The sequence below is a fragment of the Mytilus edulis genome, chromosome 11 (assembly GCF_963676685.1).
Source record: "Mytilus edulis chromosome 11, xbMytEdul2.2, whole genome shotgun sequence".
Lineage (NCBI taxonomy): Eukaryota > Metazoa > Mollusca > Bivalvia > Mytilida > Mytilidae > Mytilus > Mytilus edulis.
The window spans coordinates 16,945,616-16,970,345 of NC_092354.1; the positions used below are offsets into that span (position 1 = coordinate 16,945,616).

Here is a 24,730-nt window from a genome sequence, read left to right on the forward strand (position 1 = left end):
AAAAAAATGTCAGGATAAACTTATAAAGAAAAAACAGGACTAAATAGAGTGAAAGATAAAAAGGCAGGACAAAGATTACATTTTTTTAAAATTGCAAGACAAAATTTTACATTCTAGTTCACACTCCCTCCCCTCATACAAATCAAATGGTATAGACATATGCGACAAAAGAATGTTTTTCAATACGACATGTTTATCATGAACTATAATGAAGGTTGTTTCCTTACTTGTTAGTATAGCTGCTTAATGTCCAGTGGCAAATAGTTTACGCATGTTCAGGGCGAGAACAAATTACGTTATGAAAACATACACAACAGGAAAGTCCAGTAATATGGGTCGACCATGATGGAAATTTGGACTTTCAATGGAACACCAGGGTAAAATTGGATATGCACGGAAATTTAAACTTTAGGGGTCCTTAATTTGCAGAGAGACTTGGACTCTCGTTACATCCTACTATGTCAAGGGTTTATTTGACGATCGGAGGAATACTTAACAAGGTCGGAACATATTTATATTCCCTTGTCACCCTTGTGGTTCCTCAACATTAATATAGATTTACTGTTACAAATATATGCGACAAAATATATATAAGAAGATGTGGCATGAGTGCGCCGATGAGACAACTCTCAATCCAATTTAGTCAAAATGTGTAAAAGTAAACCATAATCTATAGGTCAAAGTACGCTTTTCAACACGGAACTTGGCTCACACCAGACAGCTAACTATAAAGGGCCCTAAACTGAAATGACTAGAGAAAACCATTCAAACGGGGAAACCATATCATCGGTCTCATCTCACGGTCCAAAAATTAAAAAAAATAAACAGAGAAAGGAGAAACATTTATGAACCTCATCAACAAACGACAACTGTTGAACATCATGTTCCTGATTGAGGACATGTGAAAACAAATCAAAGGGCAAATTTACACAATTGAACATACGCTGAAAATAAATTGGAATGTGCCACGTTTATCATGAAGAGTGTTTCCTTAACTGCTACTACGATTGATTAATCGGTTTGTATAGTTGTCCAGTGGCATATAGTTTACGCATGTCAGGAAGAAAAGAAATTACATTGTTCCAATACATACAATAGGACAGTCCAGTAAAAGATGGCCTATTTTCTCTTTTCTTTATATTTTACCACCTTATTATTTCCTTGCTTGTTTTGAGCGCATTTTTTCTTTAATTTTTAAGCTACATTGTTTGCCGATAATTTTCTGTTTATATGAAAACTCGATTATGCCTCCTCTATATATAATTACTAACTAATCATTTACTAATGTACTGTGTATATATATATATTTCAGGCCAATCGAACATTAATATTTCTTTCTTTCTTTAACCCTTAAAATCATTTAGGATAGCAAAACGTATAGCCAGTTTGATCTCGTCCCTAACGATGTAAATAAAACAAATTTAAACATCTTTTGATTTATTGTCCCTTAACAACTTGTGAGTACGACTAAGCTAACTGATTTTATTAATTTTTGAGGTATTTATCTTAATTTCTATCTGAAAACAGTACATCGAAGACGCAATGTTTTATGTTCACTATAAACAGAGAAACTATGTAGCAGTGCACCTATATAAAACGGCTATTAGTATCCGTTGAGGAGGTGTTCCATCATTGGAAGGAAATTGTATTGAAGAATATAACGTTGGTCTCTTTCCCTCGACTTATATTTTCCCTTCAAAACAAACAAAAGTAAGTTTATGATAGAAAGACAATGAGTTATTTCCTATTATTGGGTATACGGGAAGAATATAGGACAGAAAGTCACGGACAAAAAGTCACAGACAAAAAGTCACGGACAAAAAGTCACAGGACAAAAAGTCACAATTCATTTTTTCTGATTATTTTCTTCAAGACCTTCTTAGGGACGACATCAAAAGATCAATGTAAGATAAAAAACTTAATTCAAATAGTTTGGGGGTGGGGGGATTGAACGGCTGCAAGATTTGGTTATCCGACATTGATTTTTACATATATCCATATGGGTCAATCAATTTTTCCCAAACTAAGTTAAGAGGGGGTGGGGGGGTCAGTGAAAAAACTATGTGAATTAAGTTTTTTATCCTTCATTGAACTTTTGATGTTGTCCCTTAGGGCTATAAAAATAATTTCAGTAAAAAATCTCCCATTGACTTTAATGCTAATCTATGTATGGAATTAAAATTATACCTGATTTACCTTTAGAAATTGGAAACTTTCATATAACCATCATGAAAGTACAAATGTAGCCCTATCTTTTGCACTAATATTAATAAAAACATAGGGTCATGCGGCATTTTTGGGCATTCACATGGCCTTGTTTACAAACAATGTAGATTCGCACTGAATTCCTATACTGACCCCCATTACTTTTCAACCCTGTAGTAAAAAAAATTAGTACATTCAGCATTTTTTTTTTTTTTTTTCAACTCTAGTTTTGATTCATCTGCCAAAAAATATTTATTACAAACATTATCTACCAATCAAAGCGCATATGACTTCAGTGTTATACAGAAAGCTCTCCCCTATATGGGCGGTCCCTGATGACGTATATTTATTTACTGAATTTACCCCTATAAGGGACTTTTTTACTTCTTTTCCTACTTTTTTGTAATAAACATGTAAGGTATCCAATTTTCAAGTTCCAGTGTCAATACAACATTCATAAATGCTGAGTTTGTAAAGATAGAGCAAAATTTATACTACAGCCCACACTGCGGCCAATGTATATTTGGTATATAAAGTTGCACATTGACTGTTTTTAAAAGAATGGTGTACATGGTGTAAAATACTATGTTTAATAAATATGAATTGTTTTCTGTGTTTGCTTTGACCAGTATTGCAAGTACATGTACACCTAGAAACTAAAGACTTGGTGTACTCTTAGTTAAATTTTTCCTTATATGGAAGTTTTTGATTAATTACCCTGAAAAGAGCACAAAAGGACTTTTTAAAGGCTTTTTTAAGCAGTTTGATACCAAATAAAACAACAATTATGTTTCATTATACTAAATCTGTGTTTTAATTACTTGTAAAGTTCACAAAATGTCATTGACAATCACTCTGCAGAAATTCCTGTTACCCCAACATCAGGATGGATTCTTCGCCAAAACTAGACAGCCAAAACTAAAGTAGAAAAAAATGCCAAATATGAATAAATAAGTCTAAATATAACCAAACTTTGCATTTGGAAGATTAAAGTAACAATTTAGAATATTTAAAAGCAATTATTTAACAAAAAAATCCAATTACAAACATTTCAACACTAGTTTCCTAGATGAAGGACATGTAATCATGAAAAGATGTCTAGTATAGTTTTTAAATAAAGAATCGCAATGTGTTATGTGAAAATAAATGAATATCTTCATGCGGTCAGATTATTTGAGTGTTAAAATACTAGAAAAGTGCTTATTTACCACTTGTTCTACAACTTAACATGGGGAACACAGCTAAAAAAAAAAATCACTATGTCAAAGGGAGGTAATCCATTTTTTCATATGATTTTATGAGGAGAAATATGTGCAAAATGTGATGTAAATGGGGAGGATATTTGTGCCTTTCATTGATATCATAACTCTAAAGTGTCATTTCTATTGTTTCTTTCAATCTGCATACAAAAACTGATTTTTAACATATACCCCATGCTTCCTCTCACAGTACACTTGACAGTGCATCCTGAATAGCCGCGGCTAAGATAGAAATTTGTGTAAAATACAACTTCAAATGGTTCCAAAATCCTTCCATTACATTAAAATTTACAGGGAATGAGTTTGTGGATTATTGTGTGGCCTTGGACAAGTACAGTGAAAGAGTGTATATTTTCCTATAGGGCTAAATTCAGTAAAAAATCTCCCATTGACTTTAATACTAATCTATGTATGGAATTAAATTTATGCCTAATTTACCTTGGAAACTTTCAAATAACATTCATGAAAGTACAAATGTAGCCCTATCTTTTGCACTGATAAAAACATAGGGTCATGCGGCATTTTTGGGCATTCAGATGGCCTTGTTTACAAACAATGTAGATTCGCACTGAATTCCTATACTGACCCCCATTACTTTTCAACCCTGTAGTAAAAAAAATTAGTACATTCAGCATTTATTTTTTATTTTTTTTCAACTCTAGTTTTGATCCATCTGCCAAAAAATATTTATTACAAACATTATCTACCAATCAGAAGAGCATATGACTTCAGTGTTATACAGAAAGCTCTCCCCTAAATGGGCGGTCCCTGATGACGTATATTTATTTACTGAATTTACCCCTATACAAATCCTTGTTTTCTTTGAATAAAAAATGCTTATTTTTACAAAAACATTTTTTGTATTTTTCTTGAAGTATTTTATATATTAACCAACTTTGTAAGCAAAATTTATCAAAAAATATCAAAGATGATCAAATAATTGTTAAGAAAACAAAATGTCGAAGTAGATTGGCACTTAAATGACTTCATGGTGCCAACAAATATGACCTTTGCATGATTAAAATTGATTTTTTTTTTTTCAAGTAAAATGTTAAATTTCATTGACTTTAATATGAAATTATGTATTGATAAGTAAGTATTTCAAGATATTTCTCTTATATGTATTCAAACAATTGTCAAAAAATTATTTGTGACTTTTTGTCCTATCAAATTTGAGACTTTATATCCTGTGACTTTCTGTCCGTTTACCTACGGGGATGTGCCAAAAATATGGATCTTAATTTTGCGAGATAAATTTATATAAAAATGACCCTCCTTTTTAATGACATCCTATATTAAAATGCATTTATGTATTATAATTAACTGTATATTGATTTGGGGTATGATCTACATATCATATATAAATATGCTATTGAGAATCTTACATTATTAATGGTCAATAATTTATATATTAAATTAAATCAATTCATTTGAAAATTCACCTGCAGTTAATCCAACAATCCATGGGTATATATAACGATAAAATATATATGTGCACCAAACAATGTCAATTCATACATGTATATAAAAACTTAAGGGTAGCTGGTATATCTATGAATTATGAGTGATGATGAGTTAGTGCTTATATACATGTAAGCATGGGTCATATTTTAAATATTGTATAGAAGTATAGGTCATTCTTTCTTAAATCTTAACCCCCCCCCCCCCCCCCCGTGGTTATACTTAAGTTAGTCCAAATAACTAGAGTTTATCTCGTACCATTGTAAACTTGTACCACTAAAAAAAAACTTGTACCAATGCAAACTCGTACCAACTTATTAAATGTATATAAAATGTAAAACAACAATAAAAATTTAAGTATCATTATTCTATTAACCCCCACTAATTTCAACACCCCGGAACAGTGAAATTTTTATCGCGAACAGTAGAATTTTATTACATAATCTGAAAGATGAAACCTTGAACTTTACAGGAAAAATACTGCCACTGCTGGGCAAAATCTGTTAAGAAAGTATCAGTTCAGTAAGTTAAGCCATTATTATAGCATTTTTTCCAATAAAATAGAATTTACAACTTTATGATAGCATCAAAGGCATTAACCTTGCTACTTAAAAGAAGCAAAAAGTTCATTTTTTACCTCACCTGGCCTGAAAGGTCAAGTGAGCTTTTCTCATCACTTGGCGTCCGTTGTCTGTAAACTTTTACAAAAATCTTCTCCTCTGAAACTACTTGGCCAAATTTAACTAAATGCGGCCACAATCATCATTGGAGTGTCTATTTTAAAAATCGTGACCCTGCCAACCAATCAAGATGGCCACCATGGCTAAAAATAGAACATAGGAGTAAAATGAAGATTTTGGCTTATAACTCTGAAACCAAAGCATTTAGAGCAAATCTGACAAAAAAAATAAAATTGTCTATTAAATAGGTCAAGATCTATCTGCCCTGAAATTTTCAGACAAATTGGACAACCTATTGTTGGGTTGCTGCCCCCCCAAATTAGTAATTTTAAGGAAATTTTGCAGTTTTTATACGACTGCAAAAATTGAAAATTTTTTGGTCGTATATTTGTATCACGTTGGCGTCGACGTCTGTGTCGTGGTCGTTGTCGTCGTCGGAATACTTTTAGTTTTCGCACTCTAACTTTAGTAAAAATGAATAGAAATCTATGAAATTTTAACACAAGGTTTATGACCACAAAAGGAAGGTTGGGATTGATTTTGGGAGTTTTGGTCCCAACAGTTTAGGAATTAGGGGCCAAAAAAGGCCCAAATAAGCATTTTTTTGGTTTTCACACTATAACTTTAGTTTAAGTAAATAGAAATCTATGAAATTTTGACACAAGGTTTATGAACACAAAGGGAAGGTTGGGATTGATTTTGGAAGTTTTGGTTCTAACAGTTTAGGAATTAGGGGCCAACAAAGGGCCCAAATAAGCATTATTCTTGGTTTTCGCGCAATAACTTTAGTATAAGTAAATAGAAATCAATGAAATTTAAACACAAGGTTTATGATCACAAAAGGAAGGTTGGGATTGATTTTGGGAGTTGAGGTCCCAACAGTTTAATGACAGCTGGAAGAAAAGATCTACTACTAAGTAATATATTTATCTAGTAACGGTGTCATGAGGAATGACCATAACATCGTTGTCAATAGCCAAAATAAAATTAGTAAAAGCAGTATCGTGATCTGAGATATCTGCTTTTTTTTCGTTTTTAGCAAATAATTTGTAATGCAACCAAAATGACAGAGTGCTTGAAGTTTAAAAGAGGGACGGGAAACTATTTTAACTTTAACTTTATCTGACACGGTTAAAACATTTTTAATACGCTCATCTGATTCAAACTTGAGTAGTTCTTGATCTTTCTAAAATGTTTGGTTGCAACAAAATATACAAGCGCTCCAGTTGAACGACTGCATTCTAGAACGCGTACACATACCGAAACAGAGGGACAACAGTCCGAAAATTGTATGTCGTCATTAAATATCAGATTAGAAGCTTCCTCGCTCTAAAAGGGGGAACAAATATGTTTACTTGTGTAACTTTTGTAGCATGAACAACGATAAACAGCCTTCACGGACTTCTGTAAATTAACAGCTTCCGCATGAAACATCTTGATGTTCACCTCGTCTTATCTTTTATTCAATGCAGATATAAAAATCGACTTTCCAATACTGGTAAATTGACTCAAAATGTCAGTCCATTTTTTCTTTTCTTTGCATATTAAACACTGCATAAAATTTAACAACGTTTGTCTTTTCTTTGGACTTAATGGGGCAAGTTGCAACGGACTTGACGTATCACGGAATATTTACTGAAACTATCCGTAAATTATTTGGATTTTACAATTAGACTTTTCTGACAAAGTATATTTAATGTTTTATAACAAAAAAACATAGAATATAAACACATACACACAAAGATTGTAGCATATATCAGTGCAAATATGTGTATATAATAGCGAAAAGGTAGTAATGTCATATATCAGTTGAGACCAAATTATTGACTAATACACAAAATGTGACGGAAGGCAAGTGATTAAGTTCCGTGTTGAAATTGAAGTTTTTTATTCCATTCTTTTTCCATTGATTTCTTAAGGTTTTTTTCATATTTTGGTTCCGTATTTTTTATCACTGATTAGTTTTGTGAAATACTAAAAATATTACGGGATAATTTGTTTTACTACGATGAAGAAGAAACTAAAGTTTGTGTCTGAATTTGCGATTAAAATTACCTAAATTTTTAACAGTCTAAACTTCACAAATTTTATAGATAATAAGAAAATGAAATACTAAATAGAATATTTCGATATCTGAAAATAGCGTCAGGAAAAACTATTTCAGTTAAATGTAAGCAAACATACACAATTTTTCATTTTGAAAAAGGGGGGTTGAAACTCTCCTATATACTACTAGTCATTAAAACGACTTTTTAGAAAAATGTGACCGTACGAAATTCTGACGACAGGGCAAAAACTAAAGAAGCCGTGTGTTATTTGGGGAGATTAAACTCGCGATCTAGACGACTTTTTACACTTCTGTCACCGCACTATTAATAAATCTGGGGTGGGTGTGACTTAATACACCAGATAACTTAAATATATTCACCTAAACTGAGGGTCTGGATGGTGTTTACAGAATAGATACACCAATCATGTGCCCGATCAGCTGTTGGTGACAAGCTAAAATCTGACGTCGACGAAACGTTCTAGCCAATCACGTGTCGAATAGTTGGGAAAATGACGTCAGATTTAGATTGCGATGCAAACACCGAAAATCATTGCTAAATATTTTTAAACTGCATTAATTAACCTGCCTGCGATATAACACATGTATCGGTTATTGTATAGAAAGGTATATACTATGAAAATAAGAGCGCGGGGCTTTGCCCCAAGCTCTTATTTTCATAGTATATACCTTTCTATACAATATCCAATTTAGCACATATTCACAACACGAGTGATTGTTAAATTGGTGTAACTGATGGTCAGTTGGGTGTAATTGATGGTCAGTTGATCTTATGGTCAGTAAAAAGTAATCATCCAACAAGGTAAGTGTGACTAGATTTCAATAAATTTAGAGAGTTGTGTTGGTTTTTTTTTGGTAAAATTTACTCAGTACTAGTATCAAAAACCGTAGCTCCGTGTCATTTCAATTCTGATCATGATGGCCAACACCGATTTGCCAGATTTTAAGTTATTGGATACCAGTAGTATAGATACAGATTGGGAATTAAGTGATTTGTATGCAATTCAAACGCAAAAATTGGTATTTTCAAACCAAAATGCTACTAGTCGATTTGCAGAACCAGTTTTAACAGAGGAACTGGAGCAAAGAATTAATGACAGAATCCCAACAAGAACAAAGCAATCTACAAGCTGGTCTATGAACGTGTGGAGAGGTTGGGCGGAAAACAGAAACTGTAACCCAATGACTGGGTTTGAGGAATTTACTTGTGTGCCTGTTGACCCAGAAACAGCTACTGTAAAAGAATTGGACTTCTGGTTATCCAGATTCATCATGGAAACTCGACGAAAAGACGGGACACCGTACCCACCTAATACCCTTATGAACATTTCCGCAGGAATTCAACGACATCTGCGAGAAAAGAAAAGATCTTAAATAAATTTGCTACAGAAAAACTCTGTGGATTTCCCAACATTCCAGAAGGCTCTTGACACCAGAATGAAAGAAGTTACAGCTACTGGTCTAGGTATGTTTATCTGTATGTATGACTCGTAATATACTGAACGGCTTTAGAAACGCAACACTCATTTTGTTGATTCGTTTTACCAAATCTTGTTTGATTCTCTCATAACTTCTTTTTATGCTTATCATACTTCTTTCTCCTTACAAAAAACCAAAATCTGACTTAACTGTGGTTATTGAACATACCGAATTTTTGAAGTCGCACGAAGTTCTTAAAACGAAATTTTGGACCTATGAAAGATTGTTTCATGTTTTTGCTTTGTAAAAGAGTTCTTTAAATCCTTTGCCTCACTCAATTCAGTTTTAAAATGTTGCATCTTCATTTTGCCAAGACTGAGAAATAAAAAACTGAATTAGCCCTGAAGAATACTGCAAACATGAAAACATAAACGTGCTGCAACCATACTTTATGACTTCAGAAACTCGTCTTACTGTCCTTCCGACAACGGTACAAGTAGACAAGATTTGTTGCTGGCCATCAATGAACAGATCAACGTGTAGTGACAATGAAACGTCAACAGAATTTGAATACGCAACGTCATTTGCAAGACATGTTTACGACCGTAACGTCAACTGCTAATCAAATTGCTGAGTACCATTGAGTACAGATTCATGCCATAAATGTTTCCCACCAACTGAATTGCCAAAGAATCGACTGAAGGAAAACCTGTAAAGCCCTCCAACTGCATAATTGCCAAAACCAATTAACGGGTTAAACAAATGCAAAACCAGAAGGTGTAAAACAGAACCCAAAACATGTCAGTCAGAATTTGTTGACCTTTCTGGCAATCATTTTGGCGTTTATAACAGGCAGTCATCGCTTTTGACGGTGACACATTCATTCAAAAATAACACAAAAATTATCTAGTGTTGCGTTTCTAAAGTCGGTCAGTATATTTTAGGAAATCACATCAGAGCAATTAAGGAACCAGTATTCTAGTTTAAACAGTTGATTGAACTTCATATTCCCAAAACGTCCTTTAAAAAGAAATCATTTAAAACTTAATTCAATCCATTGTTTTATGTCACTTTAGACAAGTTACATTAAGGAGGCTCGAGAGTATAAAAATTTCAGAAAAAAATCAAACATTTGTTTTTCATTACAAATTTTATTTATTACCTTTTGTAATTGTTACTTTATCATATGGTACAAAAATCTTTCAAAACAATCAGTTCGTGTTGGCCCCAGATGACTTTTAAAATGTATACATCATTGAAAAAGTTCCAAATTATCTCCCTTTGATGGAAAAATGCCATTTTTTGGCTCTAAAATTGAAATATCTTTTCCAACTCATCGGTGACATATCTTTTTTAATATAATTTCCATATAAGCTGTACTTAAACTAAATTATTGTAAAATTTGAGCGATTTCTGTACTAAATTTCTTTTTTTATTTCGATATTTACCTTTATTTCTCCTATTACTTCAACAGAAAAAAAGCACCTTTACAAAAATGTATGCTTCTTTCGAAGGCAGACTGTGAGCGCAAATGAACGGTGACCCCACTTTTTTATTTTATTTTTCTATTAACTATAAGATAAAGTTCGTTTATAGAAAAATATAGAGAAATCCTATATAAATGATTTAGACCCGCGAACCCCCTTAAGGCGTTTTCTTATTATACAATTGTTTGGATATATGCGTGAACTATTTGCCACTGAAAAATAAACAATTCACAATCAATCAATCAATAGTTTATGTCACATCTATTTAACATGTATAAGTATCAATACGTTTGTTGACCTTTTTGAGTCGTTGGGGTTTATGTTTCAAATACAGATTCTGTTTTTCATGATTCGCGTGTATTGCTTAAAAGATCAATTTTACACTTGGCATATGTAACATAAAATAGGTGTCCTCCATGAAATATTGTCGGTCGGACAAATTTTCATATAAAATATTGTCCACTGACAGTATTTCTGATTCATTATGAAATAGTGTCCTTGTCCTTGAAATTTTGTCACCTCCTTCTGGACAATATTTCACTATGAAATTCTGTTCATGACAATACTTCACTATGAAATACTGGCTTTGAAAATATTTTTAATCGAATTATTTCACAATTAGAAATAGGACACAAGCATGCAACATGCACATTTTTAGATTCATAACTGAAATTGTTTTGTATAGTAGAGAATTTATATATATTATTACTAATAGTTATGAAATATTTTATTGTGGTACAATATTTCACAGGACAATATTTTGCTTTACAACGCCTCCCCCCAAACATCCTCCACCCCAACCCTTTCCCGTCCCAGGTGACTTTTTTAATTTTGTTGTTTGGTTGCTGGTTCATTAACGTCTATACAACTTCTCTGTAAACACTTTTGTTTCATACAGGTATTCACAAAAAAAGAGCAGATGCCGTTTCACCACAGGATGAAGACACTTTATGGTGTAAAGGTGTTATAAGTTTAGATTCTGCAGAGGGCTTAAGCTATGGCGTATTTTACTATAACTGCAAACTGTTTGGTTTTCGTGGCATGGATGAGCACCGTGACCTTGAGGCGACACAATTTGAAGTAGTAACGGATTCTGTTCAAAAGAAAAAATGCCTTACATTCTATGGCCGTATCAGTAAAAATAATCAGGGTGGTTTTTTTCATAGAAAGATAGAACCGAAAAAAGTAATACAGTGGGAAGACAAAAATAATCCGCGGGATATTGTAAATTTGTTTTCTACATATCTTTCTCTCATCCCGAAAATGGGCCCATTCTACAGAAGACCTATTGGAAAACTAGGATTAAACACCACAGGAAAACCAAAGTTCTCTACACAAGTTGTTGGTGTAAACAAACTATACACAAACAGATAGATACAATATATAGGCCGCAGGCAGGAGTCAATTGCAATTGTTAAACGAATATTCCTTCAATGAAGGAGGAGCTCATAGTTAGAGTGTCATGTTTTTGAGTCAATATTCAGTAAAAAAATGTGATAGGTGCATGATTATAATAGGACATACAGAATCACAGAGATACATAGAGATAGAAGGCAGGTAGGAGTCATGATTGTAACTGTTAAACGAATCTTCCTCCCAATTAACAGACTCACAGAGGTACATGTAGGCAGGTAGGAGTCATTATTGTGACTGTTAAACGAATCTTCCTCTCAATTAACAGACTCGCAGAGATACAGATAGATAGAAGGCAGGTAGGAGTCATTATTGTAACTGTTAAACGAATCTTCCTCCTAATTAACAGACTCACAGAGATACATATACTAAGATAGTAGGCAGGTAGGAGTCATAATTGTAACTGTAAAACAAATCTTCCTCTTAAGACGGAATCACATAATGTAATGTTGGTAATATAACTTGAAATAAAGAGATGTGGTATGATTGCCAATGAGACAACTATCTATCATAGATTAAATGAAGCGGATGTAAGAATTTATAGGCCACCATACGACATTCAACAATGAAAAACCCATACTAGCTCAACTTATGAAAAGGAGTTCAATCTCATTGAACATAAAGCCCGGGTCTGCCAACTCACCCCACTGAGTGATGACAAAAAATATTAAACTGTATCATAGTAAATAAAGACCTGCTAACCCTCCCTAGTTATAAAAAGGAGTTTAATTCCGACAAAAAAAGGTCTGCCAACTCGCCCTCTAACTGAAAAGGAGAATAAAATCCTACTACATTAAAGACTACAAATTCGCCCATCTTGTGAAAAGGTGATAAAGAATAAAATCTTGAAGCATTACTGAAGGGCTACCAACTCACCTCACTTATGTAAAGGAGTTTAATCCCGACAAAAAAGGTATATTTAATCCCATTGAATATCATGGCCAACTCGGCCGACTATTGAAAAAATCCAATTTGAACCGTAATAAATTAAACCAATTAGCCATACTTCAGAATTATAATTAATCTGATGAAAACCTTAGAAATGCTTCTTACTACTTCTCAGTCGAAGAGGTAAATACCAGCCTTTTTCGTGTTTCTGTGACAAAGGCCTTAATTGTGTACTGAGTAATTACTCATGATACAAAGTCCTTGCTGTGACGTACGATGTCATTATTATTACCATTGTAACTGGGACGAGGTGGGATTCGTTGCTTTTTATAAGTATTGCGAGTTAGCCATACAAAGTTAAAATAATCCTTTTTCGTAAATTGGTGAAAAGTAGGGCGATTCGGTATGGGGCGATTTTGCAATGTGGCAAGTCTTGCTTTCCGCATGATAATTTTGGTTTCTTTCCCCTGACTTATTTTTCCCTCGAAGAGAAAAGTAACAGTTATGTAAGTTGATAAATAAACAACGCCATATCTTATTTTTTTACGAACTGAATTGGTGAATATACTATAAGGATAACACCAATGCAGACACGAAAACTGAAAAAAACTGGTTTAGACATATTTGGTATTTTGAGACCGTAAATAACATATATTTCCATGAGTCCATCATTGTCCATCGGATGTACCACAGTCGCTTGAATTTTAGTGATATATGTAAGCGACTGTGGATGTACATAACAATGAACATATTAAATTGTTGAATGTGTACGCTACGGATTGATAATTGAGTCTCAGACACATGATTTTTTATCAGTTAAAAATCATATTTAAATTATTAATAAGGATCCAAGATATCAAAGGGTCTAGGTGGCCAAGTGGTCTTAAGTAGGGTTATATACATGTACAATTAGGGGGAGGGTTGGGATCCCCATAACATGTTTAACCCTGCCACATTATTTAAGTATGTGTCTGTCCCAAGTCAGGAGCCTGTAATTCAGTGGTTGTCGTTTGTTTATGTGTTACATATTTGTTTTACGCTCATTTTTTTACATAAATGAGGCCGTTAGTTTTCTCGCTTGAATTGTTTTACATTGTCCTATCAGGCCTTTTATAGCTGACTATGCGGTATGGGCTTTGCTCATTGTTGAAGGCTGTATGTTGACCTATAAGTGTTGATGTTTGTGTCATTTTGATCTTTTGTGGATAGTTGTCTCATCTGCTCATTGGCAAGCATACCTGCACATCTTCTTTTTTATAAGTAGTAAGTACAATGTAGTAACTATTGAATCAGTAGTCGACACTGGAGTTGTGAGTTCGAACCTTGCTCAACTTCAACCTTAATTTACTAGGATTGTCAGTTTTCCTGTCTTAGTTTAAGTGTATATAATTTTAATTTACTAGAAACTTATATCATGTAGATCTATATGTGTGTGACAAACTTCTATAATTCATTATCTGGAAATAATTCTGATGAGAAGCCAAGGTGTTCCACAATTGGAATTAAATAATTATGTACATGTATAGAATTTTAACTTGAAAAGGCGGAGATTTTAACTCCCGCCGGAGGAATCACATGTACATGCATACATGTATGTTGTTACTGGAACTTTAGAGGATAGTTGTCTCATAACTTATTTGACAATTGTATATAGTTTGAGGACAACCATTTGATATTTGCAATTGGGGATGGGAAGCAGGAGGATTTGGAAAATAAATAACTCAGCCCTGATAATCACAAAAATAAATGGTTCGTTCTGTGGTACATGTAGTTTGAAAATAGATTACCTGATTTGCAATGTATTGGGGTGTCATATGATTGATGATGAGTTTATTTATATTGTTTTAGAGTTTTGCCTCATTACAAATGGAAGAGCTTAATTGTTTAATTATTCGCTTTCATTCTTTCTTAAAGATACTATTATATGTATGGTTGCATCAACCTTACCATATATGTTATGAGACTTATAGACAATTGTTATTACCACAAAACTCAGATTAAGTACAAGATAGCTTTAATTTTACCGATCTTCAGTTATGTCCCTTAATAAATTTAAGGTTTGAACTGTGGTGGCGATACTATTTAACTGTTCTAGAGTTATGTCACTTTAAATTTACTGTCAGGGAATCACATATTAAGGTGGTATGGAAGTCTAAAATAAAAATGATAGAATTTGTTCATACTTTTCCAAAACGTAGTATCTATTGATATATATGTTGAAAAATATAATAAAAGTGGTAGGTCACCGCACATTTTCTCAAGCTACAGGACGTGACAAAATGGCACATTTTGTATGAATTATACAAGAAAAAACACTATTTTGTGATATGAAACTAAACAAAATGATAGAATTGTTAAATACTTTAGGAATTGATAGCTTTCAGACAATGCTTTGAGAATATCAAAAGAAAAGATAGGGTCACCATACGTTTTTTACTGCTAGAGACAGTAGAGTACAAAATAGGAAAATTCCATGTAGAATCTTTCAGAAAATGCACTGTTTTAGAGTTACCTCCCCTTAAAATGCCAATTTAATTTTTTTCAAAACAACCAAAAATAATCAGCATTTGCAAAAATATTAATATTTATAAGTTATATTCTTATAAATTGGTTCATTTAAATGAAAATTCACATTAAATATCAGCATTCCTGCATCAAATTTTGCTAACTTGATAGAAAATCTGGACCTTTGGTTCTTTGTTTTTTTTTAACAATCTAAGATGGAGGAAGATGCCCATACCACCTTAACCGTCCGTGCAAGGGCTGTATAGCCAGTCAAGGTCGTTAAAAACTTCCATTTGAACCACCTTAAGTTAACTTTTGTTATTTTTTTTATAGATCTAGTCTTACAAGAACACACATATACTGCCTATTACATTGTAATAGGATGGATGAGGTAGAGGATTTAGCCACAATCAATGATACTCTACCGAGACACATAAGAACAGAGACTGATAATATACGTCATAAATGTGAGGTTTGTACAAGAGAATTTAGTCTAAAGAGTGACTTAACGAAACATGTAAGAACACATATTGATGAAAAACCTTACAAATGTGATATTTGTGGAAGAGAATTTTCCCGAGGTAGATCCCTAACTAGACACATGCTAATACATTCTGGAGATAAACCTTATGACTGTGATGTATGTGGTAAAAGGTTTAGTCTATATGCTTATTTACAGACACACATCAAAATACATACAGGTGATAAACCTCATGAGTGCAATTTGTGTGGTAAAAGATTTATTCAGCATGGTAGTTTACAGATACACAAGAGAATACATACAGGAGAAAAACCTCACGCATGTGATTTATGTGATCAACGGTTTAATGATCAGAGTAGCTTACAGAAACATGCGAGAATACATACAGGTGATAAACCTTATGACTGTGGTGAATGTGGTAAGGGGTTTAGTCGTATAAATTATTTACGGGATCACATGAGAACACATACAGGTGATAAACCTTATATATGTGATTTATGTTGCAAAGGGTTCAGTCATTATAGTAATTTAAAGAAGCACATGAGAACACATACAGGTGATAAACCTTATAACTGTGATGTATGTATTTATTTCGATATTTACCTTTATTTCTCCTATTACTTCAACAGAAAAAAAGCACCTTTACAAAAATGTATGCTTCTTTCGAAGGCAGACTGTGAGCGCAAATGAACGGTGACCCCACTTTTTTATTTTATTTTTCTATTAACTATAAGATAAAGTTCGTTTATAGAAAAATATAGAGAAATCCTATATAAATGATTTAGACCCGCGAACCCCCTTAAGGCGTTTTCTTATTATACAATTGTTTGGATATATGCGTGAACTATTTGCCACTGAAAAATAAACAATTCACAATCAATCAATCAATAGTTTATGTCACATCTATTTAACATGTATAAGTATCAATACGTTTGTTGACCTTTTTTAGTCGTTGGGGTTTATGTTTCAAATACAGATTCTGTTTTTCATGATTCGCGTGTATTGCTTAAAAGATCAATTTTACACTTGGCATATGTAACATACAATAGGTGTCCTCCATGAAATATTGTCGGTCGGACAAATTTTCATATAAAATATTGTCCACTGACAGTATTTCTGATTCATTATGAAATAGTGTCCTTGTCCTTGAAATTTTGTCACCTCCTTCTGGACAATATTTCACTATGAAATTCTGTTCATGACAATACTTCACTATGAAATACTGGCTTTGAAAATATTTTTAATCGAATTATTTCACAATTAGAAATAGGACACAAGCATGCAACATGCACATTTTTAGATTCATAACTGAAATTGTTTTGTATAGTAGAGAATTTATATATATTATTACTAATAGTTATGAAATATTTTCTTGTGGTACAATATTTCACAGGACAATATTTTGCTTTACAACGCCTCCCCCCAAACATCCTCCACCCCAACCCTTTCCCGTCCCAGGTGACTTTTTTAATTTTGTTGTTTGGTTGCTGGTTCATTAACGTCTATACAACTTCTCTGTAAACACTTTTGTTTCATACAGGTATTCACAAAAAAAGAGCAGATGCCGTTTCACCACAGGATGAAGACACTTTATGGTGTAAAGGTGTTATAAGTTTAGATTCTGCAGAGGGCTTAAGCTATGGCGTATTTTACTATAACTGCAAACTGTTTGGTTTTCGTGGCATGGATGAGCACCGTGACCTTGAGGCGACACAATTTGAAGTAGTAACGGATTCTGTTCAAAAGAAAAAATGCCTTACATTCTATGGCCGTATCAGTAAAAATAATCAGGGTGGTTTTTTTCATAGAAAGATAGAACCGAAAAAAGTAATACAGTGGGAAGACAAAAATAATCCGCGGGATATTGTAAATTTGTTTTCTACATATCTTTCTCTCATCCCGAAAATGGGCCCATTCTACAGAAGACCTATTGGAAAACTAGGATTAAACACCACAGGAAAACCAAAGTTCTCTACACAAGTTGTTGGTGTAAACAAACTATACACAAACAGATAGATACAATATATAGGCCGCAGGCAGGAGTCAATTGCAATTGTTAAACGAATATTCCTTCAATGAAGGAGGAGCTCATAGTTAGAGTGTCATGTTTTTGAGTCAATATTCAGTAAAAAAATGTGATAGGTGCATGATTATAATAGGACATACAGAATCACAGAGATACATAGAGATAGAAGGCAGGTAGGAGTCATGATTGTAACTGTTAAACGAATCTTCCTCCCAATTAACAGACTCACAGAGGTACATGTAGGCAGGTAGGAGTCATTATTGTAACTGTTAAACGAATCTTCCTCTCAATTAACAGACTCGCAGAGATACAGATAGATAGAAGGCAGGTAGGAGTCATTATTGTAACTGTTAAACGAATCTTCCTCCTAATTAACAGACTCACAGAGATACATATACTAAGATAGTAGGCAGGTAGGAGTCATAATTGTAACTGTAAAACAAATCTTCCTCTTAAGACGGAATCACATAATGTAATGTTGGTAATATAACTTGAAATAAAGAGATGTGGTATGATTGCCAATGAGACAACTATCTATCATAGATTAAATGAAGCGGATGTAAGAATTTATAGGCCACCATACGACATTCAACAATGAAAAACCCATACTAGCTCAACTTATGAAAAGGAGTTAAATCTCATTGAACATAAAGCCCGGGTCTGCCAACTCACCCCACTGAGTGATGACAAAAAATATTAAACTGTATCATAGTAAATAAAGACCTGCTAACCCTCCCTAGTTATAAAAAGGAGTTTAATTCCGACAAAAAAAAGGTCTGCCAACTCGCCCTCTAACTGAAAAGGAGAATAAAATCCTACTACATTAAAGACTACAAATTCGCCCATCTTGTGAAAAGGTGATAAAGAATAAAATCTTGAAGCATTACTGAAGGGCTACCAACTCACCTCACTTATGTAAAGGAGTTTAATCCCGACAAAAAAGGTATATTTAATCCCATTGAATATCATGGCCAACTCGGCCGACTATTGAAAAAATCCAATTTGAACCGTAATAAATTAAACCAATTAGCCATACTTCAGAATTATAATTAATCTGATGAAAACCTTAGAAATGCTTCTTACTACTTCTCAGTCGAAGAGGTAAATACCAGCCTTTTTCGTGTTTCTGTGACAAAGGCCTTAATTGTGTACTGAGTAATTACTCATGATACAAAGTCCTTGCTGTGACGTACGATGTCATTATTATTACCATTGTAACTGGGACGAGGTGGGATTCGTTGCTTTTTATAAGTATTGCGAGTTAGCCATACAAAGTTAAAATAATCCTTTTTCGTAAATTGGTGAAAAGTAGGGCGATTCGGTATGGGGCGATTTTGCAATGTGGCAAGTCTTGCTTTCCGCATGATAATTTTGGTTTCTTTCCCCTGACTTATTTTTCCCTCGAAGAGAAAAGTAACAGTTATGTAAGTTGATAAATAAACAACGCCATATCTTATTTTTTTACGAACTGAATTGGTGAATATACTATAAGGATAACACCAATGCAGACACGAAAACTGAAAAAAACTGGTTTAAACATATTTGGTATTTTGAGACCGTAAATAACATATATTTCCATGAGTCCATCATTGTCCATCGGATGTACCACAGTCGCTTGAATTTTAGTGATATATGTAAGCGACTGTGGATGTACATAACAATGAACATATTAAATTGTTGAATGTGTACGCTACGGATTGATAATTGAGTCTCAGACACATGATTTTTTATCAGTTAAAAATCATATTTAAATTATTAATAAGGATCCAAGATATCAAAGGGTCTAGGTGGCCAAGTGGTCTTAAGTAGGGTTATATACATGTACAATTAGGGGGAGGGTTGGGATCCCCATAACATGTTTAACCCTGCCACATTATTTAAGTATGTGTCTGTCCCAAGTCAGGAGCCTGTAATTCAGTGGTTGTCGTTTGTTTATGTGTTACATATTTGTTTTACGCTCATTTTTTTACATAAATGAGGCCGTTAGTTTTCTCGCTTGAATTGTTTTACATTGTCCTATCAGGCCTTTTATAGCTGACTATGCGGTATGGGCTTTGCTCATTGTTGAAGGCTGTATGTTGACCTATAAGTGTTGATGTTTGTGTCATTTTGATCTTTTGTGGATAGTTGTCTCATCTGCTCATTGGCAAGCATACCTGCACATCTTCTTTTTTATAAGTAGTAAGTACAATGTAGTAACTATTGAATCAGTAGTCGACACTGGAGTTGTGAGTTCGAACCTTGCTCAACTTCAACCTTAATTTACTAGGATTGTCAGTTTTCCTGTCTTAGTTTAAGTGTATATAATTTTAATTTACTAGAAACTTATATCATGTAGATCTATATGTGTGTGACAAACTTCTATAATTCATTATCTGGAAATAATTCTGATGAGAAGCCAAGGTGTTCCACAATTGGAATTAAATGATTATGTACATGTATAGAATTTTAACTTGAAAAGGCGGAGATTTTAACTCCCGCCGGAGGAATCACATGTACATGCATACATGTATGTTGTTACTGGAACTTTAGAGGATAGTTGTCTCATAACTTATTTGACAATTGTATATAGTTTGAGGACAACCATTTGATATTTGCAATTGGGGATGGGAAGCAGGAGGATTTGGAAAATAAATAACTCAGCCCTGATAATCACAAAAATAAATGGTTCGTTCTGTGGTACATGTAGTTTGAAAATAGATTACCTGATTTGCAATGTATTGGGGTGTCATATGATTGATGATGAGTTTATTTATATTGTTTTAGAGTTTTGCCTCATTACAAATGGAAGAGCTTAATTGTTTAATTATTCGCTTTCATTCTTTCTTAAAGATACTATTATATGTATGGTTGCATCAACCTTACCATATATATGTTATGAGACTTATAGACAATTGTTATTACCACAAAATTCAGATTAAGTACAAGATAGCTTTAATTTTACCGATCTTCAGTTATGTCCCTTAATAAATTTAAGGTTTGAACTGTGGTGGCGATACTATTTAACTGTTCTAGAGTTATGTCACTTTAAATTTACTGTCAGGGAATCACATATTAAGGTGGTATGGAAGTCTAAAATAAAAATGATAGAATTTGTTCATACTTTTCCAAAACGTAGTATCTATTGATATATATGTTGAAAAATATAATAAAAGTGGTAGGTCACCGCACATTTTCTCAAGCTACAGGACGTGACAAAATGGCACATTTTGTATGAATTATACAAGAAAAAACACTATTTTGTGATATGAAACTAAACAAAATGATAGAATTGTTAAATACTTTAGGAATTGATAGCTTTCAGACAATGCTTTGAGAATATCAAAAGAAAAGATAGGGTCACCATACGTTTTTTACTGCTAGAGACAGTAGAGTACAAAATAGGAAAATTCCATGTAGAATCTTTCAGAAAATGCACTGTTTTAGAGTTACCTCCCCTTAAAATGCCAATTTAATTTTTTTCAAAACAACCAAAAATAATCAGCATTTGCAAAAATATTAATATTTATAAGTTATATTCTTATAAATTGGTTCATTTAAATGAAAATTCACATTAAATATCAGCATTCCTGCATCAAATTTTGCTAACTTGATAGAAAATCTGGACCTTTGGTTCTTTGTTTTTTTTTAACAATCTAAGATGGAGGAAGATGCCCATACCACCTTAACCGTCCGTGCAAGGGCTGTATAGCCAGTCAAGGTCGTTAAAAACTTCCATTTGAACCACCTTAAGTTAACTTTTGTTATTTTTTTTATAGATCTAGTCTTACAAGAACACACATATACTGCCTATTACATTGTAATAGGATGGACGAGGTAGAGGATTTAGCCACAATCAATGATACTCTACCCAGACACATAAGAACAGAGACTGATAATATACGTCATAAATGTGAGGTTTGTACGAGAGAATTTAGTCTAAAGAGTGACTTAACGAAACATGTAAGAACACATATTGATGAAAAACCTTACAAATGTGATATTTGTGGAAGAGAATTTTCCCGAGGTAGATCCCTAACTAGACACATGCTAATACATTCTGGAGATAAACCTTATGACTGTGATGTATGTGGTAAAAGGTTTAGTCTATATGCTTCTTTACAGACACACATCAAAATACATACAGGTGATAAACCTCATGAGTGCAATTTGTGTGGTAAAAGATTTATTCAGCATGGTAGTTTACAGATACACAAGAGAATACATACAGGAGAAAAACCTCACGCATGTGATTTATGTGATCAACGGTTTAATGATCAGAGTAGCTTACAGAAACATGCGAGAATACATACAGGTGATAAACCTTATGACTGTGGTGAATGTGGTAAAGGGTTTAGTCGTATAAATTATTTACGGGATCACATGAGAACACACACAGGTGATAAACCTTATATATGTGATTTATGTTGCAAAGGGTTCAGTCATTATAGTAATTTAAAGAAGCACATGAGAACACATACAGGTGATAAACCTTATAACTGTGATGTATGTGGTAAACAGTTTAGTGAGCTTGGTTATTTAAGAAGACACAAGAGAACACATACCGGTGACAAACCTTATGAATGTAATGTATGTGGTAAAAGGTTCAGTGTGCATTGTAATTTACAAAAACACACGAGAACACATACAGGCGATAAACCTCATGACTGTGATGTATGTGGTAAACGGTTCAGTGAACATAGTAATTTACAAAAACACATGAGAACCCATACAGGCGATAAACCTCATGACTGTGATGTATGTAGTAAACGGTTTACTCAGCTTGCTACCTTACAAACTCACATGAGAATACATACAGGTGATAAACCTCATAACTGTATTTTATGTGGTAAAGGGTTTAGTCAGCTTGGTAATTTACAGAGACACACAAGAACGGTTCACACATGAGAACACAAACACGTGAAAAAACCTCATTGCTGTAATGTATGTGGTCAAGTTATTAGTGAGGGCCCTCATGGGGTTTTTGATTATGTGATTACTTGGCCGTTTTTTTAATGATTATTTGATTATTAAGCCAAATATTTCATGATTATTTGATTACCTAGGACTGTATTTTTAGTTTATGATTATTTGATTACTAAAGATAAGCAAATATTTAATGATTATGTGATTATATTGGCCAAAAAATGGTGATTATGTGATTACTTGGACCCCCCATGAGGGGCCTCATTAGTCAGCAGACACATGAAAACGGTTTTCACAGGAGAGCACATACAGGTGATATTAAGCGGCATGAGTGATATCATGTTTGCATGTTTTTTTTTATAGTATTTCATAGTTAATACATATCTTTTTTAAACTAAGAATTATTTATATTTTAAGCTACTTGTTCCATTTTGATATAACTTTTATGAGATTATTAACAAGTTTAAATAGTATATTTTTGTATATATTTTGGTTTTAAGGATCAGTGTCTTTAAAAATAATATTGGCCTTGAAAAATATTTATTGTTAAGTAATTGTAAAACATTAAACGAGTTAACCAAATTTAGAATCAGTGCCCATGAACTTGAAATAGACAAGGGAAGACATATATAAAGGAATACCTCCAGACAAAAGATTTTGTAAACTATGTAATAATGACATTGTTGAGGATGAAATTCATTTTCTTCAATCAATGTCCATCACTTAAACATGTTAAAACTTTCATTTTAGATATATCCTCTAAATTTACTAATTTTAAAACTTTAAATGACCAATCTAAATTTGTATGGTTGATGTCAAATGAAGATCCATTTGTTAATAACATAATGATTTAATTAATAGATAATTTAATAAAGACTAGAAGAGTAAAATTAAGTAATAAAACCTAAGAAGCCCTCAGCCCTTCTCACTATACAACGGTACTGATTGTGTTCACTCATTCATTTTCTTTGAGAAAATATACTGTATTTGTTGTCTCCCTTCACTTATATAGTTTTATTGTCATGTATTGTAACTTCAAATAGTTCTATGAAAAAAATCACCACAATTATTTGTACACTTTAATTTAAACTGTTATTGTACTGCTCCTCGGGGCGTCTTGATTGACAAATAAAAATTGTTGTTGTTGTCATAAGTCTTTTTTTTTGGCTAGATTTTGATTGTTGTTTGTATGTATATGAATATTGTGTGAATGCCTTGTTTCAATCAATATGTGACACTATATTATATAATAAACAATTTTATTATTATTATTATTATTTTGCGGTAATGGTCAGTTAAACAATATACACAATACATGATAAAGGGTTCAAAATCAAGATTGTAATTTACATAGACATGTGAAAATTAGAGTCACTGATGAGTCTTTGGCTTATGTATATGAAATGCGCTTCTGGCGTACAAAACTATAATCCTGGTACCTTTACTATAACTATTGAATAAAATTTTAATGTATAATGCTCACGCTGGTCATGCATTTGATCTATTACATGTGTATATGTATTCAAATCCATTTTAACTCCCGTATATATACATGTAAGATATGAGATGCACATGTAAGATTTGAGATGTACATGTACAGTTTACATGGTCATGATGGTAAACCATAGATATAAAAAGATGTTGTATGAGTGCCAATGAGATAACTGTCCACCCAAGACACAATTTGTGAAAGTAAACCATTAATTATCATGATTATAGGTCTTCAACACAGTCTTCAAATCAGAGCTTTGGCTCACACCAAACACCAAGCTATATCAAGGACCCCAAACTGACTAGTGTAAAACCATTCAAACCGGAAAAACAACGGTCTAGTCTATATAAAAAAATCTTAAGGGTTCCGCAGTGTCTTGCCAACTTTTGCTGTTAATCGCAGACTCAACAAAGAAAAAAATCAATAAAATATTTTTCTCGA

The 24,730-nt window shown here is 33.0% G+C and overlaps 1 protein-coding gene and 1 pseudogene across 1 annotated transcript; both read left to right on the forward strand.

Annotated features, from left to right (window-relative positions):
* LOC139494030 (zinc finger protein 721-like) overlaps window positions 1-20,320 on the forward strand; it is a 37,484-nt pseudogene extending 17,164 nt beyond the window's left edge.
* Window positions 20,321-21,409: 1,089 nt separating this feature from the next.
* LOC139495249 (zinc finger protein 235-like) lies at window positions 21,410-23,170 on the forward strand. Its single transcript, XM_071283517.1, has one exon. The coding sequence runs from the start codon at window positions 21,700-21,702 to the stop codon at window positions 22,777-22,779; it is 1,080 nt and encodes a 359-aa protein (XP_071139618.1). The 5' UTR covers window positions 21,410-21,699; the 3' UTR covers window positions 22,780-23,170.
* Window positions 23,171-24,730: the final 1,560 nt, after the last annotated feature.